Below are 19077 nucleotides of genomic sequence, written 5' to 3'. Positions count from 1 at the left end.
AGGTAAGCCCCGGGCGACCCACAAAACGCAACCAATCGCCTCGCCTCGCCTCGCTGCTTTGGTCAAAGTTCTTTGGTATCGAATGCTAAATCAACAGTGAAATAAGCCAGCACGGAGTTCCAGCCCCTATAGTCCATATAGTCCGTCATAGGCCCATGCCCGATCCCTATTCCGATTCCAGCCTAATCATGCCTGGCCTAAATTCGAATCGGGCCTCCAAGACTTTCACTCGCTTTCGCTTTTGTTCCGCCGCTACCCATTGCTAGCCGTACCCCAACCGCAATCCGGATCCGTTGCCACCACCAACCCGGCAAGTGGCAAGTGGCCACAACAGAACCGGGCCCTTCTAAAGCCCAGCCGGACCGTCGCTCCGGTCAGTTCGCGGTTAAACTCCAGTGCGGTCAGTCGATTTGGGCCATCGCTCTGGATCACTAAGTCATATCACGCACCAAAGCGATTCTGTATTTGAATTGATCTAAAGTTGAAATAACTTGAATTAGTGCTTCGCCCCAAAAGGAATCTCAAAATGCGTTCTTGCGGTCCGAGTTTAATTAAATATGTCTTATTCGCATTTAATGTGCTGTTTGCGGTAAGTGCAAGTGATATGATATATGAGTAAAATATCTAAAGGATACTGAGAATATTATGCTAAATACAATACATTGCATCATACTGCAAATCACTTTGTTTCTAACAAATCATATGCCAATCAAATTGACTTATTGATATTAATTTCAAAAAAGAATCATAAAATTTTATGAAATGACATAACTATTTTCTGGGAATTTTCGAGGTGCAAACTGTTACTGCAATTATGAAAACGGATTGAACCGTCCAAACGTAACATTCTACCAGATTTATTTTTGCTCGTAATTAGTTCTAATTCGCCATAAGCACTATAATTACGCTTGTGCTTGGAGTCTTGTTCGCCTGCCTCATTTAGATAAGTATCGCTGGAAAATGGCACTCTCACTCACGGAAAATCGGATAATCGGATAATGTTCAAACGCGATGGCCTGTAACGACATGCGAGTGATGTATGCGTGCTCCAAAGGACATGGACATCGGGTGTCCTTCGCATTGACCAACTGCGCAAGCAGTTGACTTTCAATGACGGCACGGACTTGAACATGGAAATGCCATTGACTAAGTCGTGGGCGATTTTTATCGTTCAATTAGAATAGGGAATGTAAATATAAATGCCTGCCATAGCAAATTAGGACATGATTGGAAGCCATTAACTAAATTGCTTAACGGTTCTATTGGAGGTCGATTCGATTAATCGAAGGTACTAAAATTTCTTACAGATCTCCGGCCTGGGAATTCTTATTGCTGGTGCCGTTGTCCTGGCCGATGTGAATGAATTCAATCACTTTGTCGAAGGTCGAGTCCTTGCACCGCCAATTGTCCTCATAGTCACGGGCCTGATCATATTCCTGATAGCTTCGCTGGGCTGTTTCGGAGCGATCAAGGAGTCTCCAACGCTTCTAATTACTGTAAGTTTTCTAGAGAAGCTCCCAAGAAATGTCCTAACCCATTCGAATTTCATTAACAGTTTGCTGTCCTTTTGGCCGTCATCTTCATTGTGGAGCTGGCCGTCGGTATTGCGGCCAGCGTTTTCAAGAAGGATTTGGAGGGAATGGTGAAGAACTCGCTGCAGGAGTCCATCAAGCGATCGAACAGCGAAGACACCATGGCATGGGACAACATCCAGCAGAAGTTGATGTGCTGCGGAGTCGACTCTCCGGCGGACTGGAGGACACTCAGTGCGAACAAAACGCTGCCGGGCAGCTGTTGTCAGCCGCAGTACATCGACTCGACCGTGGGTCACTGCCTGGAGTCACCGGCTCTCGGCAAGGATAAGTACTTCCAGGTCGGCTGTGTTGGCAAGCTGAAGGATCGAATCGAGAAGAACGCCATCATCCTGATCGGTGTGGGCATCGGCATTGCTTTTATCCAGATTTTGGGCATCGTTCTGGCCTGCTATCTGGCCAACTCCATTCGACAGGAGCGGGCCAAGTAATACCCATCGAAGCAAATTACACCGAGTGTATCCCTAAATATAATTGATAGCTGTCTAATATTATATAGTTGAAATTCTTTTACCGTTGAATTCTGCTCAATTTACATTACCCTTATCCATTAAACTTACCCTCAACATCGAAGGATGCACACATATATTGATGAAAAACGCAACAACGCATATCAGATTAAACCATTTTCATAAACTTCGTTTCCCAAACTTACTTTCAAAACCCAATCTATCTTATTGTTTTCAAAGATCTATCTTTTAAAGTGCATTTTTGTAAAAACAACCATGTTTCATTTAAATTTGTTTACCGAATGCATGGAAAATTGTTGCTTTGTAATATCGAATAAATATTATCCATATTTATCAATAAATATTACCCAACTACCGTCTTAGCCAAAAAGTTCAACAATCTCTGGCTTTGAGGTGTCTTCTAGTACTCTTTATTGTTAAGGATCTACGTTGGGTCTACAATTATTGGCCAGGCTCAGCGTCCACATAAGCTTGCCATACAGTAAATACGGGTTCAATGGGTCTACGGTACCATCTAGAACTACGCGTGGACGCCGGATATGGTGTCTCAGCGAGGTGCGATTGCGTTTTAACGAGTGCTCCACTACTGCTACTACATCCTCTGGGGGCAAATGCAATTAAATGGTCGGATTCCATGGAACTGGAACTTGGTTTCCCATCCGTCAGTTCCCTACTTGCTCTGGAGCAGAGCTTCCGAGAGGCGTTCGATGGCCGTGACTGGAGGCTTGCGACCATCCTTTTCGCCGCTCTCAAGGATTGCGGCTGCAGCAGCCGCTTCGGCGGCCTCCGCCTCCTCGAGAACTCGGGCCTCCTCCTGCTCCCGCTGCTTTTGAAAGTGCCGGAACTCGGTGGGCGTGAGCATACCCCTCAACACCGTTTCATAGCTCACACTGACGCCCTTGGCTCCCATCTTCTGGTGCAACTTCCAGCACTCGCGTTCCTTCAGACTGCGCACATACGCCGGATAGTTGTGATCCGGCTGCGGTTGTTGGTCCTCGCAATTGGCCGCGTTGTTATTGTTCTCCTTCTTGGCCTCGTCCGGCGATAAGGTGACAACGGGTGGGTCAGCTCCACCCTCCTTCTTCGGCTGCTGGTCCATTTTGGCCTGGACGTCGGTTAGGAAAATAGAAACTGGCGGCGCTGTGGGCGGTCGATTGGCTCGGATTCGGGCTGCCAGAGGTGCTATCGAACCGCGGCGTATCATGTGCGAGTACTCCTTGGAGGCCAGTTGGAAGGTGGGCGGATAGCTGTCTTGAAACGAGACTGCCAGAAAGCTTTAGTTCGGTTTCAATGGTTTTAGAGTGCAATGGAAAATCGAATCTATGATTGAAGTTGGTTAGTTTATAGGCTTTGAAATGCAAGTATTGCAATTTCTATGATTTTAACTTGAAACATGTGAGCCAGAAATGTTAAGTAAAAATACAAGCAAAATATAGTATTTATTACTATATTAACGGCGGAAATGGATTTGCAAATAAGTATGCTATGAAATATTTTGCAGCCGGATAATGTGTTGAGCGCAGTTTTTAACCCGATAACCCAACCGGTTGGCAAAGCAGATCTTGGCACTTACCCGATTTGCCCGTCTTCCTCAACAAAGGCGCCCTTCGCTGCGAGGCGCCCGATGTTTGTTTATCCGACCCGCCAGTTGGCGGCGATGATACCGCCACTGAACTGTTATCCTCCCGCTCGGAGTCGCTGCCCTCGGAACTCAACAGGGACACCAGGGTAATCACATCGGGTGCAACGACGCTGCGTGCCCGATTCAAAGCCTTCTTGGATGCGTTTCCGGCGACGGAGGACGAGGACGTAGAGTTGTCCCCGATGACATCGAGCGGTACGGAGGACGAGGGCGTTCTCGTGAAGATCTTGCGTCGACGCAATTTCTGCTGGCTGCGCTTGCTGGCGGCTATGACGCCCTTGCTGCTCTCGTCCAGTCCGCGGACCGGAGCGGACATAGCACGCACCAAAGGCGGACGCCGCTGGACGGTCAGCGCCGGCGAGATGCTCAATTGGATGTCCGGGTTCTCAACCGGATGGCTGCCCTCGATATCGCTGGCTCGCTCCGCTTCCAGGTCCGCGTCCGCGTCCACTTCCGGTTCCTGCTCTCTCTCGTTGGTGGCCCTTATGGTCTGCGACAGCACTATATTCAGATTAATGCGATTCTTGTCCGCCTTGGCGCTGCTGCAAACGTATAATGAATATTGTAGCTACAGAATGTAACGTTTGAGGATATCGAAATCGAAATGGAAATGGAAATGCATGAGGAAAGTGGGAAATGAAAATGGAAAGTTTCGAGTGACCTACTCCCGCCACCCGGCTAAATTTAAATCAAATTATTTGGCATTAGTTGCGGGGCAATTTATGCTGTTCTCGATTCCGAATCATGCAAGGCACAGAAATAGAAATTAACTTGGGTGTTGGGTTCCGCCACACCCACCGCGCTCGGGTGAAAGGAAACCATGTCAATTACGTTGCCAATTGGCGCCCGAAATGCCGACCGATGAAAGTGAGTCGACGAATCTGGCGGCCGTTGAACCCGCCGCCTCTGCTGCTATCAGGCAAGTTTTCCGCTTTTCAGCCAGCTATCTTGTCAGCGTTTCGAGCCAATGATCGACTTAAGTGTGCCGCCGATGGGCGGTGGGCGATGTTTTGCGTGGGAGTTGCCGGCTCCTTCCATTGGCTCCCTACTTCGAGCATGTCTAGCGTGTGTTATGCACTGGAACATAAAACTTTGACGTTTGATTTGGGCGTGAAGCATGCAAATTGCACATACAACTTGACGCGACGCCCATATCGAAAGTGTCACTTTCGGCATATTTATATAGATGATATCAGGACAGCATTTACGGCTGGATTCATAGGGCTTATTACGTATACGCATGCAGTGAGTGGTACCCAATACGCAGCAAGGTCAAACAATAGAATACCCGATGGGTTTCCATAGGTGCGACAATACCTTTCGACACTTCAGGAAAGCAATAGGCAAACCCTTACTTAAACCCTTGCCTTTAGAAATCATCTATTAGAAAATAACTGATGTGATATAACTGATGTGATATTGAGCATATCATCCAGTTGCAGTACTCACATTTTCGCCTCGGGCTGTTCCACCTGTGCAGCCCTTTCCGACTCCTGATCCTTTAGCAAAGACGAAGTTGAAGACCAGGCCACCAGACTTCTGTCCCTCAGCCGTAAGCCCTGCACCTGTGACGCCGTGATGCGGGGTGCAGTACGCGGCGCGGTCTCCTCGACGGCCAGAGATGCCTGCCTGCCCACGGGATAGAGCTTCTGGCGGATGTTCTCGATGGATCGGCCCACGGAGAGACCTCTGGAGAGGTAGCCTCTCTGCTGGGTCGAAAATCTGGACGTGGGCTCGATGAAGGAGTGCTGCTTCCGCACGGACAGCGGCAGGTGATAGCGCCCGCCGGAAGTGGATGAGGATGGGTTCACCACGGACGATGATGCGTTTGTCGTCTGGAGGCGACGACGGCTGGCCACAGACAGCGACATAGTGACAGCCAGTTTATCCTTGATAACCTTGATTAGCAACGGTGACAATGAGCGGTTACCGAAATGGAGTGAGCCCTCGATGGTGAAGAGCTTTTGGGCCGGAGTTGCAAGAAGGGTGCCTTACGTTTCAATTGCCAATCAATGTGGCACATCGAATGCAAATCAATTACGAAGTCATTAAGCCGGAGGCAATAACTTTGTCAACAAAGCTGACGGTCTGAAATGGAAACCCACAAGCGAGGCACCAACGAGCCGCCAACCGTGAACCGTGATCCGTCACGAAAGCGAAAGCCACTTTGCAAATGCGATCCCCGTCTGGCCGAGATCGAGGTGGCTTCCACGTCCACTTGGCTCGAATGCCCTGCACCGACTGCGTTTTGTGAATGAAGAATTTCGGACTCCGAACCGGAATCGGAATCGGAATCGGTTTTTTTTTGGGTGGGGGGGGGAGGTTCGTTTATGTTGCCAACAAACAATCAACAAAATCGCAACGTTGGCAAGGAGTCGCCTGTTATGCTGGCTCAGGCTCTCCTTACAGTTCGGTTCTTTGTTCCATTTCCTGCTCACACCCACACGTCAGACAACCATCCACCGAAGCACACTGAAAGAAATTGGAGTGATCTAGGAAAAATTAAAAAAGGTAATGTCCCTTACAAATGAGCTATTATACTCGATTAGTAAATGTATCCTGTTAATAATTGGTTCGTTTTTTATATGAAAAACTTTTAAAAACTTAGGTTTATTGTAATATTTATTTTTGCGAGTTGTTGAAAAACTCCCAAAATTAAAATATTGTAGAATATAGAACGCCAAAATTTGGCTTATACACAATCGCGCCTGCTTCTATGTTTGCAATCTAAGTACCAATTTCGTTTCCGGTCAGAGTGCACTTTATTTTGCCCAATGCATCCGTCGATCCACCTGCCAACCCCGGATCAACCCACTCCTCCCCCAAAGACACGTGCAATTCCGGTGGGTCTGGCAAGTTTTCGACTGCGACTCAATGAACCCGCACGAACTTTTGTTTTCATTTGCGAATCACCCACCGAACGCCTCTTAATCGAAAGGATTACGGCATTTTTGGCAAATATGCAAATCCGGCCATGAATGAATGAATAGTAGCCAAAAAAAAGAAGCAGGAAAAAGGCTGGCAGAGTGGTGAGAAGAGGGGAGGAGGAGGAAGGAGAAATGCGTACAAGTCGCTCAATGTCAGCAAAATGTTAGATGCAAATTCAGTTGTTGCCGGTATTAGTATGAGTATGAGTATCTGTATCTGCGGATGGGCAACCGGATGGGATGGCAAGTGAAAAACTTTCACATTTGTGACAATTTCAAATTCATCAAAGACATGCAAAGTTCGGTGGAAAAGTTCCGTGCGCGGTGGCAATCAAAGGAAAGTAACGAACATAGCAAAATGGAGCCGATTCGAACGGTGGCGGCAAACACAAACACAAAATGGCATAAAACCGTAAACAAAAAAAGCAAAACCAAATCAGGCCCACTTCAAGGTCACATCCGCATACATTCGTATGCCTGTTAGCCAAAGTATTTATACGATAGTATCCGATTTTCCGATTGCCAATAAAATGTACTTAAAACAAAGCTGAAAGCCCCATTCCAGTTGGATGGGCATTAATCACTGCCACCAGTCAATACTCGGTGCTTATGGCCCGACTTTGAAGACTCCCCCAACGATTGGACAGGACTCCCGTTTCCTCTGACACTGCTGCAATTCGAAATCAATTGCAATCGAAGTGCCATAAATATTGGACTTAGTCGTAACCGATCACAGAACGGTACCATAGCAAAACTGTCAGACGAAAACTTATTTTAATTAGAAATGCAGTCGGTACGAAATTACTGTGACTGGAACGGCCTGGACTTTATCTATTGACTTTAAATTAAATAGATACTTACATACATATTTTAAATGAAGTCAGCCCAACGTAAATGTATTGCAAAAGGAATCCCCTCAAAGACGTTTTAGACAAGGAACTTTGGGTATTTGCCTAAGTACAAATTAAGCCACCAATTTGATCAAAGTTCACTTTGATGTTTTTAATATCAGCGCAATAGCGATCTAAAGCAGAATCCTCCAAAGTGATGGATTGCATTCGGTACTCGATCATAGCTGAGCAATTTTTCCTTAAAACATTACAATTTTGTATAAATATAATTTAATAAGAATTTTAGTCTTTTAATCAAAGTAAGACTACAAAAATTTAACCTGTTGGTGAAGAATTCTATTTGTCATTATATTTTTATTTATAAATTTAATTTAATTTATTAATATTTAACTTTAATATAATTGTTTTTTATTTAAAATTCGATATTTTCAAATTATATATTTGAAATTGAAATCGCTAGAAATTGAATTGATATGGGAGGAAATTAAGTCTACATATCTCAATGCCCCTATAATTAGGAAAGATTTATTTTGACAGGACTGACATCATTAGTAATAACTTTATTCCAAATAAAATGAATCCCATATTTTTATATTTTTTATGTATACGCACTTATTTTTAATACTTGTATATACAAATTTTATATGAATTTTATAACATTTACGTATACGTACTAATTGCTATCATATTCGAACGACAAACATTCCCGGAGAAATCTTAACATATAGATGTCATTAGGAAACTACAAAAAACCGCTTTCTAAAACTGTATTTTTAGATATAACAAGTAAAAAATCGGAAAAATTTACCACGGGCTACTAGCTATTTTGTAGCTATTCTCGACTGAGCGTTGCCATCCCTGGTCACGACCAGTGTGACCATCGAACTGGTACGACTTCGGCAATTTTCGTAGCTGTCAAGTGACGTGACGTATGTATGGTGCTGTCGTGGCGTTCGCTTCCAGAGAGAAAGAAAGTCGCAGGTCGCCGAGTTGGATAGCCGTAGAGTTCCGCCTATTCCATTGATTACTAAATAAAAACCACCTCATAACTTGATCAAGATGTCCCGTCAACTGTTCGCCATTTGCCTGATTGCCGCCGTTTGTGCGTCCGGCGTCTACGGTAGCTGCAAGGCCACCGTGAGCTCTTTCAGCACCCAGGATGCCACGATTCTGACCCAGCTGGCCCATGTGGGCGAGTTCACGCTGCAGTGCAGCGGAGCCGCTCCCGCCAGCCTGTTCGCCGAGTTCCCCTGCGGCAAGGTGGTGCCGGTGGCCAAGGTGGGCGACAACAAGTACCAGGTGAGCCAGTAGTAGCCCCGTCAAGTTTTGTGCAAAGGCTAATCTCTGTTCTGCACTAGGTGAGCTGGGTGGAGGATATCAAGCAGGGCAGCAGCGGCAATGTTCAGGTGCGTCTCTTCGACGAGGATGGCTATGCCAATGTGCGCAAGGCCCAGCGGGATGGCGACAAGGTTTCATCGGTGAAGTCGCTGCTCGACATTTCCGTGCCCACCAAGGGTGCCTACAAGGGTCCCTGGATCAAGGCTGAGCTTTTGGCCGCCTTCTTGGTCGGCGGATTCGCATACTTCGCCTTCACCACCAAGGGCAAGGTGCAGTCCTAAGTAGAGGATGCCTTCGTCATCGAGATTTTGAATGAAATTCATTCGCACTAAAGTCATGTACCATCAAATTGCCGGGTCCCGGAGATTTTTCCACATTTTGTACACCTAAGCATCGGATCACCCGCCGCTCCAAAATAAACTGATTGAAAGACCAACCGAAGGAACCTAGTTGAGATTAATTTAATTTTAATTTAGAGATAACTTGTACGAATACGCTTAAACCTGGCCCGTGGAGGGCGCTCCATTCATGGTCGCCTCCTCGTCGGAGGAGATGTCTATCATGCTCTCCACACGCGACGGCGACATCACATACACAAAGTGCTCCGTGGAGCCCTCGGGGCCGACTGGCGGCGGGGGTATGACCACGGAGCCGTCCTGCGGCGGCGGTGGCGGAGTATCTATGCTGCAGTACTTGAGATTCCCAGCTCCTCCTCCGCCTGAATCATCCGGCGGTGGCGCTCCACCGTTGCAATCAAAGTTCTCCAGCTCTAGCTCCAAATCACTGACGATTCGCATGCAACGCATCTTGGCGAGCGACTGGAATTTCATGGGCATAGCTCGCACCTGCCGCGCCAGACTCAAGAAGAAAAGAGTGTTTGCGTCAAGTTCTCTGTTGGCCTGTAGCACGGCAGAGACGTCCCAATCGCTCGGAAAACGCGGATCGCAAATCTTACGCGTTTTGGCGGGCGACGGCTGTTGTTGCTGTTGAATTTGTGGCATTTGCATTGACTGCTGCTGCTGCGTTTGTACGGAATTCCCTCCGGAGCAACTTAGGTTGATGGCCGTGGTTTGCGGCGAAGGTTGTACCCTTCGCACCTTGGAGGCTGGTGGCGCTGGCGGCGGCGGCGGAGGAGTGGGATTACCCATGGGTAAGCTCGGGCAGCTGCCGTTCAAACGATTGGCGTTCTGCACTTGGTTGGCCAGGTTCTGGAACAATCCCAAAGGTGCTCCAGCTGCCGCAGCCGCTGTCAGTTCCTTCTTGAAGTTGTCCGCCGCCGCAAAGAGATGCGGCTCGATGATCAGACAACCGACATTGCTGTTGGTTGCGCTGCCGGTGCTGCAACCAGGCGGCGTGATCGTAGGTGGCAGGGGAAGACCAGCAGCCACTGCCGCCGCCTTGAGCGTGGCTAGCGGGAACATCTGCTGGGCCAGTCCGCTCACGCCCAAGCCCATGGGCAGATGGTTAGCCAGAGAGGCCAGGGCATTTGCATTGGCCTTGCTGACAGCAGCAGCTGCGGCAGCGACTGAGGATGCGGGTGAGATGGGCAGGGGCAAGACTACGGCGGAATTACTGCCACTGGTGGCAGGTGGAGTCATCGAACTGAGCGGTGCCACTGCAGCACAGTTTAGACTTCCGGTTGCACTGCCGTTGCTATTGCTGTTGTGGATTTGCGGTCCCACGGACCCAGAACCTCCTCCTGTTCCGCCCAAATTGCTGCCTGGAGAGATCATATTCGGGGGCGTGGTCGCGCCCAAACTTGATGTTATGCCGGACGCCGAAGTACTGCTTAAAGCGGTAGTATAGGTATTAACCGTGTGCGTCCCCATGGATGAGCAACCAGCCGATGCAGTGGCAATGGTTATCTTCAGCTCATCCTCGCCTCCATTGCTGGCCGCCTTGGCCAAAACTTGGTAGCCAAAATCACACTCTGTGTCGTCCTCGTCGTTGGATTTTCCATTGCCATTCGCGGAGTTCCTAAAACAGATGATCAGTTCGGCGATTGTACAAATGAGCTGCAATGTGGAGTACTCACCTGCCCGGTCCCTGGAAGGGCTTTAGGAAATCCATGTGATCTGCATGGGCCCAGTACTGGTACTTCTTGGATGTCTTTGTGCCTACGCGAAACGAGCGAAGATACTTTGTATAACTGTCCCTTAGATTTTTCCATTTCCGTTTCGAGGCCTCTAAAAATCAAATGCAATAAGAAAAAATTAGATGTTGATAATTGTGGTATGCAACATTGAAAAATCGGAAGTGTTTTGTTGAATATTACTCTCAGTCGTTATTTAATGATTAAGGATAAAATAAGTTTTAAGCTTAGACCATCTCACAAACTTATCGCTGATTCTATTATCAGGACTGCTAATTTTTAAGGATGCGGCTCAATACGTTGTCAGCTACCAAAAGCATATTTCAACACAGATTTAAATATTCTTTTAATTTTTTCCATTAGCCCATGTACAAATGTATAGTGGGGTCAAGTTTAAAATTTAAATTTCGGACAGTGTGACCGCCGTTCATGACCAACGAAATACTTAATCAGCGAATGCAGTTTGGAGTTTTTAATAATATAATTCATTAGAATTTGCAATAAGCGATCTGCTCGCCAATATGGTGAATATAAAGCCGCAATCAAAAGAAATTTAATCGTGATATTCTGAAATTCAATTCAAAAAGGTATTCCTATCATCTGAATTGCTCGTAAGATATTATAATAGATTAAAAAAAGCATTTACACACGTTTCATTTCTAAAAATTATGAGACTTTTGTATATTGTACACACATATAAGCAAAGCGATGCTTAGTATCTTCTGGGGCTCTTATTGGAAGTATGCTCCAAAAGCATTTAAGTTATGCTAGATTAAAATTAATCCCAAATTAAACCGTCGTGGCGGTAACAAATGTTTAATGTTTACGAGGGGAACTAAAGAATACATGGTGCTCTATTTAGACAAAATACACATTAAAATATAACTAATGTATGATATTACACATTTATTTATGTTTGACTAAAAGTTAAAATAACAATTATATAGGCAATATTATAATATAATAATAATAATAATATTATTAAAAATTGCAGCACAGGTGGTTGCTTGTTTTGGGAAAAAGTTTCGCACCTGGCAACACCGTGCGCAATGTTTTTGTTTTGAAAAGCTCTCGCCAACCCACTCCCACAACCGCCCCTTCCGGCCTGTTCACTATCTTTCTCGCTCTTTCTCTCAGCATCAGAGAGCGCGCAGTTTTCGCTCATCGACTGTTTTTGTTTGTTTTTTCTGCGTGCCAGTGTGTTTTCCTTATATTTTTTTTGTTTCTGCTTCTCGCTGCAATTTGCCGACCGCACTCCAACTGACATACACACACACATATGAACGTACAGTTTCTATATACATATGTATATGTACCAGCGTACGAAAAATATCAGGCCGGGCGGTTTGAGTTTGTCCGCTTTCAGGTACATATACAAAGGTTGTATATATGCATATACATATGTATATACAGTGCAGCAGTGTGCGTGGGTTCTACGTAATTCAATTTCCTGCGCCTCCTTCTTATTTGCTGGGTGGAAGGGGGTTTGGTGGTGGGCCGGGCTGACGAGGGGGTGGTGCTACTTGTAATTATTACCTACCCACTGAAAGACCTATCTCATCGGCGATTTGCGTCCAAACCTTCAGCTTCACTTCAACGTTCTTGTAATCCGGATTGTGGTTGTTGTACACCACATCGTACTTCTTTACGATCTCGATGAAATCGGAGGTGTTATCTGACGTAGTCGAGGACTCGCTAATTGCGCGCGCCACTTTCACATCCTTCATGCTAACGGCGCTTTGCTAACGGTTTCGGCAAGCTTCTTATTTTTCGGTCGCCTCCTTGCTAACAGTACACAGCAGGAGAGAGCGCGGGCTAACGAGAGAGAGAGGGAGAGAGAGCGAGCGCAAAAATCGGAATCTGCCAACCGTCCGACTATCCGACTACCGTTCTGTGTGCGACCGCTCCGGCAAACGTTGGACACTTGAATGAAACGACGACGACGACGACGCCGCCGAGAGCTGCATGCACACACAAGTACGCTCCCCACTCCACCGTTCCCCCATGCCGCACCGCCCCTGATTCACCCTGCCCCGCCCCGCCCCCACCTACCGCCGCGCGCGCACACTCACACACGAACGCACACTCACACATACATGCATAGACAGCCCGAACCAACAACAACCAGCAACAGCAACAGCAGCACCAGCGACAACAGCAACAGCAAAAGCGGGGCCCCAACAGCGAACGTCGTTGGAGGACGTGTAAAGAAGAACAAGAACAAGCAGGCAGCCAGGCAAGCTCATCATGACGAAAAAACAGAGAGCTGGCGGAGGTGGGAGGGCAGGGAAGGGGCGCAACATGGGCGTTCGCACCGCTTGAGCGTTAACCGCCCACAAGAAAAAAGCAGCAACAGCAACCACATAGAAAGAAGAACCAGAGGGCTAGTTGCACTATAGTGCTAGGTATGTATTTGTGTACATACATACATGCATATACATATGTATATGTGTGGACACGAAACCCAGGCGCGACAAAATTGCGATGCTGCCCGCACTTTGTGGCAGGCGAAATGTGCTGCAAGAGCTGCTTAAATGCATTTTAAAATGCAGAAGATGGAACTGTTGATTGTCACGTGCCCGTTTCGTCCAGCCAAGTTCAAGGTCACAGCATAAGCAATGGCATATCGAAAGGATATCATAACGATTGAGAATTGTGCAAAGAGAGCATCAAGAGAGTGATCTTTGCTTATCCTTATCAGTTTGTCTCAACCGAGCTTTTGGTACCGCTAGGACAGCCACTTTTGAGAGAGTGAAAGATGTGAGAAGAGCGCAAAAGAGGTTTGTTTGAAATTGAGTGTTGCAAGGGTGGGGGAGCAGGACGGCCAAAATTGGAGAGTGGGCGAGCCTGCTCAGGGGCGTAAGAACATACATACGTATGTGTGTATGTTTGTATGTACATGGAGCACCATGTGGAGGGTACCCTGAAAACCTGTGAACAATTTTACCAAGTTATCGTATACCCTGTTATCGTGGAAGCCAGTACATAGTATAAAATATTTGCAACCAATTACTGTTGCTTAAAAATAAAATGCCTTTAATATCTCTTCCTGATGCTACTTCAGCTTTAAATTCTTTAAGCGCGAACAATCGGCCGCTGGGCCCCCTTTCTTGCTGCTGGACTCGCTTCTGGTTCAGCCAAATGGCTCCATCGATCCGCGTTCCTCAGCAACCCCCCCGTTCACCGCGTTCACTGGCCGTCCTCTTCTTCTTTTTTTCTTTTGCTGCTGCTGGTGCTGCTGCGACTCTGGTTTTGTTGTTGCGAACCTACGACCAGTTAACTTACCTACCGCTTTGGCTCCTTCCAAACTAACACACAAACACACACACATTGGCGAATATTTAGCCAGGCGACGACGACGGCGCCTGTGTGTGTGTGCTTGTGCGCTTTGGCTGCGTGTGTACGTTTGTATCTCTTCAGCTTGTGCGGGTTTTTTGTTGCTTTTATTATAAGTATTTTTTCGCTTTTCTCTCGTCTCGCCTCCTCTCCCTTCCTCACCTCTTCGTTCCCTCCTTCTATCTTCCTGCCCGCCCCCACTCGCACACGCAGCAGCGACGTCTCCGCCTCTGTGCCCCTCGGTCCCTCTCTCACTCACTCTTTTGGCACAGCACAAGTCCTGGCGGCCGGCTCTTGCTCTACCTCCCCCCACCACCAACTTCCCCCCTCTCTTCAACCATCGCCACCCCCTCCCTCTGGCACCCACAGCTCCCGGTTTGCCAGTTCCAAACGTCATCATCACCGCCATCATCATCAACATCACCATCATCATCACCAACAGCCAGCCCCCAAACAGCAGGGAAAGCAACAACAACAACAAAGGCATCAGTGGCAGCAGCAGCAGCAGCATTTAGTGGAATGATGGGGGGCGAGGGAAGTGGAAAGAGGGTGGGTGTGGAGAGGCGGGCGGGTAGTGGGTCGCTGGGCGTTGTGGCGTTCGACGTCGAAGGCCTGGCTGCCAGTCTGTACGTGTGTGTATGTATGGGTGTGTGTGGGCCGTTCCTTCCCAGTGTGTGTGTGCATTTGTATGTGCGCTGCTGTATGTAGCCGTGCCGCAAAAAGAGAGTGGGTGGGGTGTTGTGGGGGTCTGTGGTGTTGTTGCCTGGAAGGGGGCGGGCTACGGGCCATGGGCTATGGTCTATGCCAGCTAGCTGGCTGGTCGGAACGGGGGGTGGCGAGCGGGGGAGAGCGGCCTACCGCCGCTGGTATAGCTGTGCTGTTGTAGCTGCTGTTGATTGTTTTTGTAGTAGCTGCCGTCGCTGTGTGTTGTTGCCTTTCGCAAATCGATAAACGATGTCCGGGCTGCGGAGTAGGCGAACGCTTTGCGTGTGCACATATGTATAACATGCATATACATGCGGCCGTCAGTATATACTACAGACATACATACATATACATATGTATGTACATACAGCTATATATGTAAACACTTCAAATATACATATGTATATACTCAGTCCATTGGTATGCGTATACCTAATGTAGGCGATTTTTATATGAACACCGCCTAACGGAGTTTTGATGCAATCTGCAACCAATACATATTTACTTAATTCTACACCCACCTGATTGACCCCCAGGAACTATTTTGTATTTTGTGTTGACCCAGCCAATTGGCATATTTGCAACATTGATTAAACCCAAACTAAAGTTTTCTAAAGACATCCATTCAATTCGAAAGATTGTACCAGCATAAGTCGCTTTGATATCAACTGACAGTATTCATATACTTAACTGTTAAATGTTATATTACTTATGTATGCATGTATGTATGTATTTGTCAAAGGATCGTTATCAACATTTAAGCGCAAAGGTGATGTATCTAATCCCCTTACATATATGTTAAAACCAAGTTCAAAAACGTTAACAAATCACAGAATAACAAAACTTCTATGTAAAGAATGTCTTGAATAATGGCCTTTTAGTAAAATTAAGCTAACTGTTTTTTTTGACCTCCACATTTGTTTCTAAAAGCTTCAATTCTGGTAATAGGATGAGATAACAAATCGATTTCTTAATCATTTCTTACTATGCATCCTTTTGAAGTCCCATTGCTGCAGGATGAGATGCTACCATTTGCGGTATCGACGAGAAAAATTTGTCATAACATTACCGCCAAATCAAAGTACCATGAGTTCTCTATCGACTTTGTGCCGGCGATCAAAATCCTCGTCGACGGATTTGAGTGGCAATCAGTACCGAAGGAGGCGCCAGGACCAAAACTGTCAAACGCCTTTATGATGATCTGAGTGTGTTTTAATTCGGAGCTGAACTATAAAGAAGTAATTAACCAAACCGTTTTATTGCAACGTGTTAAGATACGTAGTATACGTAATAAAGATAAGCTAATTTTTTTCAATGTAATTGCAACTATTTCAATCCATGTGAGTGATGGGTCCCATTGGGCCCACAATGTCCACATCTTTGCCCGATGTCAACTGGTGATCTTTGATTTGCTGTTGTTGAAATAGCAGCTGCACCAGGATAATCACATAGTTGGCCATTCCGTTGTACACCTGCCAGGATAAGTAAAAGATCAGATCAGGCAGGTTTCCGAGCGGCTCATGGTATCACCCACCAGGTAAATGGTAGAAACACTTAGCAAGGTTGTGCTGCCCACCATTGCCGCTTGCCGATTGTGCATGCGCCAATGCTGAAAGTCCTCCGTTTTCCGGCGAGCCACATCCTGTCCGGAGAAGTATCGCGAGTATTGGCTCAACAAATGCATACAGTTGCGTTTCTAGAGAAAACCAGATAGAGATGCGAAATGCAAGTTTCTGCATACGGAAATAAGGTCACCCACCTCTCGCAGAAGTAAATACCCATAGGTGCTAGTAATGACCACTTTGTAGGTGTGTATGGCCACGTGCAGCAACATGTACACGTACTCGGGATCCCAGGGCTCTCTCTCCAGCAGCTTTTGGCAGATAACGTACACGAAGCAGGTCATGATAGTGAAATCATAAAAGATACCAGCAGCTGCGGCGAATCCAAAAACTCCGTTTAACTCCGCCAGGAGAAACGAACAGCGCTTGGACATTTCGAAAAGATAAGCAATCCTTTCGTGCACCTCTGAACTGTCATCCGCTTGGTAAAGTTGGTGAAGCAGCTGCTGCACCAGACGCAGACGAACCCTTATAAAGTCCATAATACCTATGTGCACGAAACCCAGCAATCCTACGGAACTGGTCAGCAAGGTGTAGGTGAAGGCCATCAGCAAGGTGGACGGTATGCCGCATGTGCAACGCGTCGTATCGAAGATCAGTGAGATGGAAAAGGAGAAAAAGCAAAAGCCGACAATCACAGTGCCATACCAATACTTCAAGCGAGCGCGTCGATAGTTCCACTGAACATGAGGGAACACCATCAAAACGGAACGATCGAACTCTTGCATCCTAGCCACGAGTTTCAGGTGTCTGTCCTTCTGCAAGTCCAGCGAAAGGCAGTACTCAATGTAGGTGACCGAGCAACTGAGGCACTCCCAGGTGAATATTGCCTTGACCAACGGGCTAAGGTGTCCAAACATGGCAGCGGACATCTCGGGATCCCTCAGCTTAGTCATCACGGTAGCCATAAAGCAGATAACCATAAAGGAGCGCGTGAAAAGGGCATAGCACACAGTCCACCTGTTTGAAAACGCACCTCCACGATCAGGACTTCTCACCCGGATTGTGACCAATCCCCAGTAGAGCAGGAGGCTGTACAAGTTTCCGTAACAGTAGACAAAGCCATCGTCGCGTTGCATTGCCCAAGTAATGTTAGTTTCGACTGGCCAAGCCGTATAGAGCTATTTATTCCCGCGCAGGGGTAATTATTATTGATTACACATAGATATGATCGGACTAATTGAATACATCGTTTTGGCCGCCTCTACATGTCTGTTTGTTATACATATTGAAATTCATCTTTAAACAAATGTGAACTGTCGTGCTTTACTACGTGAATTTGAGTTCGCGGTGGTGCTGGTGGCGGTGCTGTTTGAGTTGGGTGCAGTGCGGCGCAGAGTCTTTTGCAGTACATGAGCGTCCGCCGGCTCGATGCGCTTATAGTATTGCTCCTTGGTGTCAACAATCTCGAAACCAAACTTCTTATAGAACTCGATGGCTCCGTTGTTGTTGATTTGCACATGTCTAAAATTATAACCAGAATTAAAAAACATGATCTAAAGTATTTTCGAAATAAACCTATTTCCTCCTTAGCCAAAAATATATATATTATGTATTAAATGGATAGATAAATAAGCCAGATAGGCCGGAATTAAACTTTCCCACTTAAATAGTTATAGGTTACATTAAAATCGAACTACATTGCTCCCCAGGGGTGTGTCGAAAACACACGAATCTTAATGATAAGTTTTCTTACAGAAAAATGCTGTCGAAGTTTCCGTCCTTCTCGGCGAAGTTCATAATGTGCTCGAACATAACTGTGCCGATGCCCAGGCGCCGGTACGGGGAGAGGCATCCTAGGGTCATGATATACAGGCGCCGCTGGTTCTCAGTGTTGTCGATGCGACAACAGACGGCGCCCACTACAATGTCGTTGTAGTAGGCCAATTTGGCCAGTTCGCCGGCCTCCAGGACGTCCACGTAAAACTTGTCATTGTAGGAGACCGGGAAAACCACGGTGTTGAGCTTCTTTAGCTGCTTGATGTTGTGGGGCGTCACGTCGCCCAGTTCGATGCTGCTCCTGCAAGCGGGAAAGGGTAGGAACATGGGTTAGCTTTTCCGACCCAAGCGGCACTTTTAGGTTATGATTCCGGTGCATCTCCTGCAGTCACAATCCTCCAATGGTCCGGCAAAGATAGCCACTCACCTAGTCATGTTGTCTGTACGATTTCTGTTGATTTAGCAACGCGCTTTGCGCCGAAAATTGTAATAGGAAAATGTGTTTTAAGCGCCTCAGCTGTTCCTGATTGTTCGGGTTGCAGGTCGCAAGTTATCGTTATCGGTTATTGACGCCGGCCAGAATAGCTATTTTATAGCAAGATAAATTTGATTTTCATATCTAAGACTACTAACTAAACTTTTTTGCTCACACTATTTTAAGCAATAAACAAAAACTAATAATTAATTAAAACAGAACTAAAAACACTCAATGCTAAATGAAACATTACACATCGTTTTTTATTTGGGATACGCATACACTAAATGAGATGACAGCTCTTTCCG

At 46.6% G+C, this 19077-nt stretch overlaps 6 protein-coding genes across 9 annotated transcripts; 2 read left to right on the top strand and 4 right to left on the bottom strand.

Moving 5' to 3' along the window:
• The first annotated feature begins 376 nt into the window (after positions 1-376).
• On the top strand, positions 377-2361 carry Tsp47F (Tetraspanin 47F). The gene is made up of 3 exons (NM_165828.3): positions 377-589; positions 1308-1496; positions 1556-2361. Exons 1-3 carry the CDS (start codon positions 527-529, stop codon positions 2021-2023), a joined length of 720 nt encoding a protein of 239 aa, NP_725044.1. The 5' UTR covers positions 377-526; the 3' UTR covers positions 2024-2361.
• Positions 2362-2444: 83 nt separating this feature from the next.
• CG13203 (uncharacterized protein) lies at positions 2445-5947 on the bottom strand. Of its 2 annotated transcripts, NM_136836.3 has the most exons (3): positions 5154-5947; positions 3636-4246; positions 2445-3325 (listed from the first exon to the last, which is right to left on the bottom strand). In NM_136836.3, exons 1-3 carry the CDS (start codon positions 5573-5575, stop codon positions 2733-2735), a joined length of 1626 nt encoding a protein of 541 aa, NP_610680.2. In that variant the 5' UTR covers positions 5576-5947; the 3' UTR covers positions 2445-2732. The 2 variants fall into 2 exon arrangements, with proteins under 2 accessions (NP_610680.2, NP_001027404.2); NM_001032233.2 differs by lacking the exon at positions 5154-5947 and having other exon boundaries at positions 3636-4371.
• A 2271-nt stretch (positions 5948-8218) lies between these two features.
• On the top strand, positions 8219-9254 carry Tapdelta (Translocon-associated protein delta). 2 transcript variants are annotated; one of them, NM_001299386.1, is made up of 2 exons: positions 8219-8781; positions 8841-9254. In NM_001299386.1, exons 1-2 carry the CDS (start codon positions 8542-8544, stop codon positions 9099-9101), a joined length of 501 nt encoding a protein of 166 aa, NP_001286315.1. In that variant the 5' UTR covers positions 8219-8541; the 3' UTR covers positions 9102-9254. The 2 variants fall into 2 exon arrangements, with proteins under 2 accessions (NP_001286315.1, NP_610679.1); NM_136835.4 differs by having other exon boundaries at positions 8391-8781.
• Positions 9255-9266: 12 nt separating this feature from the next.
• On the bottom strand, positions 9267-12844 carry CG13204 (uncharacterized protein). 2 transcript variants are annotated; one of them, NM_136834.2, is made up of 3 exons: positions 12453-12844; positions 10856-11006; positions 9267-10797 (listed from the first exon to the last, which is right to left on the bottom strand). In NM_136834.2, the coding sequence occupies exons 1-3, from the start codon at positions 12637-12639 to the stop codon at positions 9318-9320; spliced, it is 1818 nt and encodes a 605-aa protein (NP_610678.1). In that variant the 5' UTR covers positions 12640-12844; the 3' UTR covers positions 9267-9317. The 2 variants fall into 2 exon arrangements, with proteins under 2 accessions (NP_610678.1, NP_725042.1); NM_165827.2 differs by lacking the exon at positions 12453-12844 and adding an exon at positions 11154-11268.
• Positions 12845-16148: 3304 nt separating this feature from the next.
• On the bottom strand, positions 16149-17654 carry Gr47b (Gustatory receptor 47b; the record flags this gene model as incomplete). The annotated part of the gene is made up of 3 exons (NM_165826.3): positions 16149-16425; positions 16488-16649; positions 16713-17654. The coding sequence occupies 3 exons, from the start codon at positions 17652-17654 to the stop codon at positions 16285-16287; spliced, it is 1245 nt and encodes a 414-aa protein (NP_725040.2). The 3' UTR covers positions 16149-16284.
• A 28-nt stretch (positions 17655-17682) lies between these two features.
• Positions 17683-18848, bottom strand: san (separation anxiety). Its single transcript, NM_080040.5, has 3 exons — positions 18722-18848; positions 18272-18595; positions 17683-18039 (listed from the first exon to the last, which is right to left on the bottom strand). The coding sequence occupies exons 1-3, from the start codon at positions 18727-18729 to the stop codon at positions 17817-17819; spliced, it is 555 nt and encodes a 184-aa protein (NP_524779.1). The 5' UTR covers positions 18730-18848; the 3' UTR covers positions 17683-17816.
• Positions 18849-19077: the final 229 nt, after the last annotated feature.

Source organism: Drosophila melanogaster, chromosome 2R (genome assembly GCF_000001215.4).
Source record: "Drosophila melanogaster chromosome 2R".
NCBI lineage: Eukaryota > Metazoa > Arthropoda > Insecta > Diptera > Drosophilidae > Drosophila > Drosophila melanogaster.
This window is presented reverse-complemented; position numbering and strand designations above follow the sequence as displayed.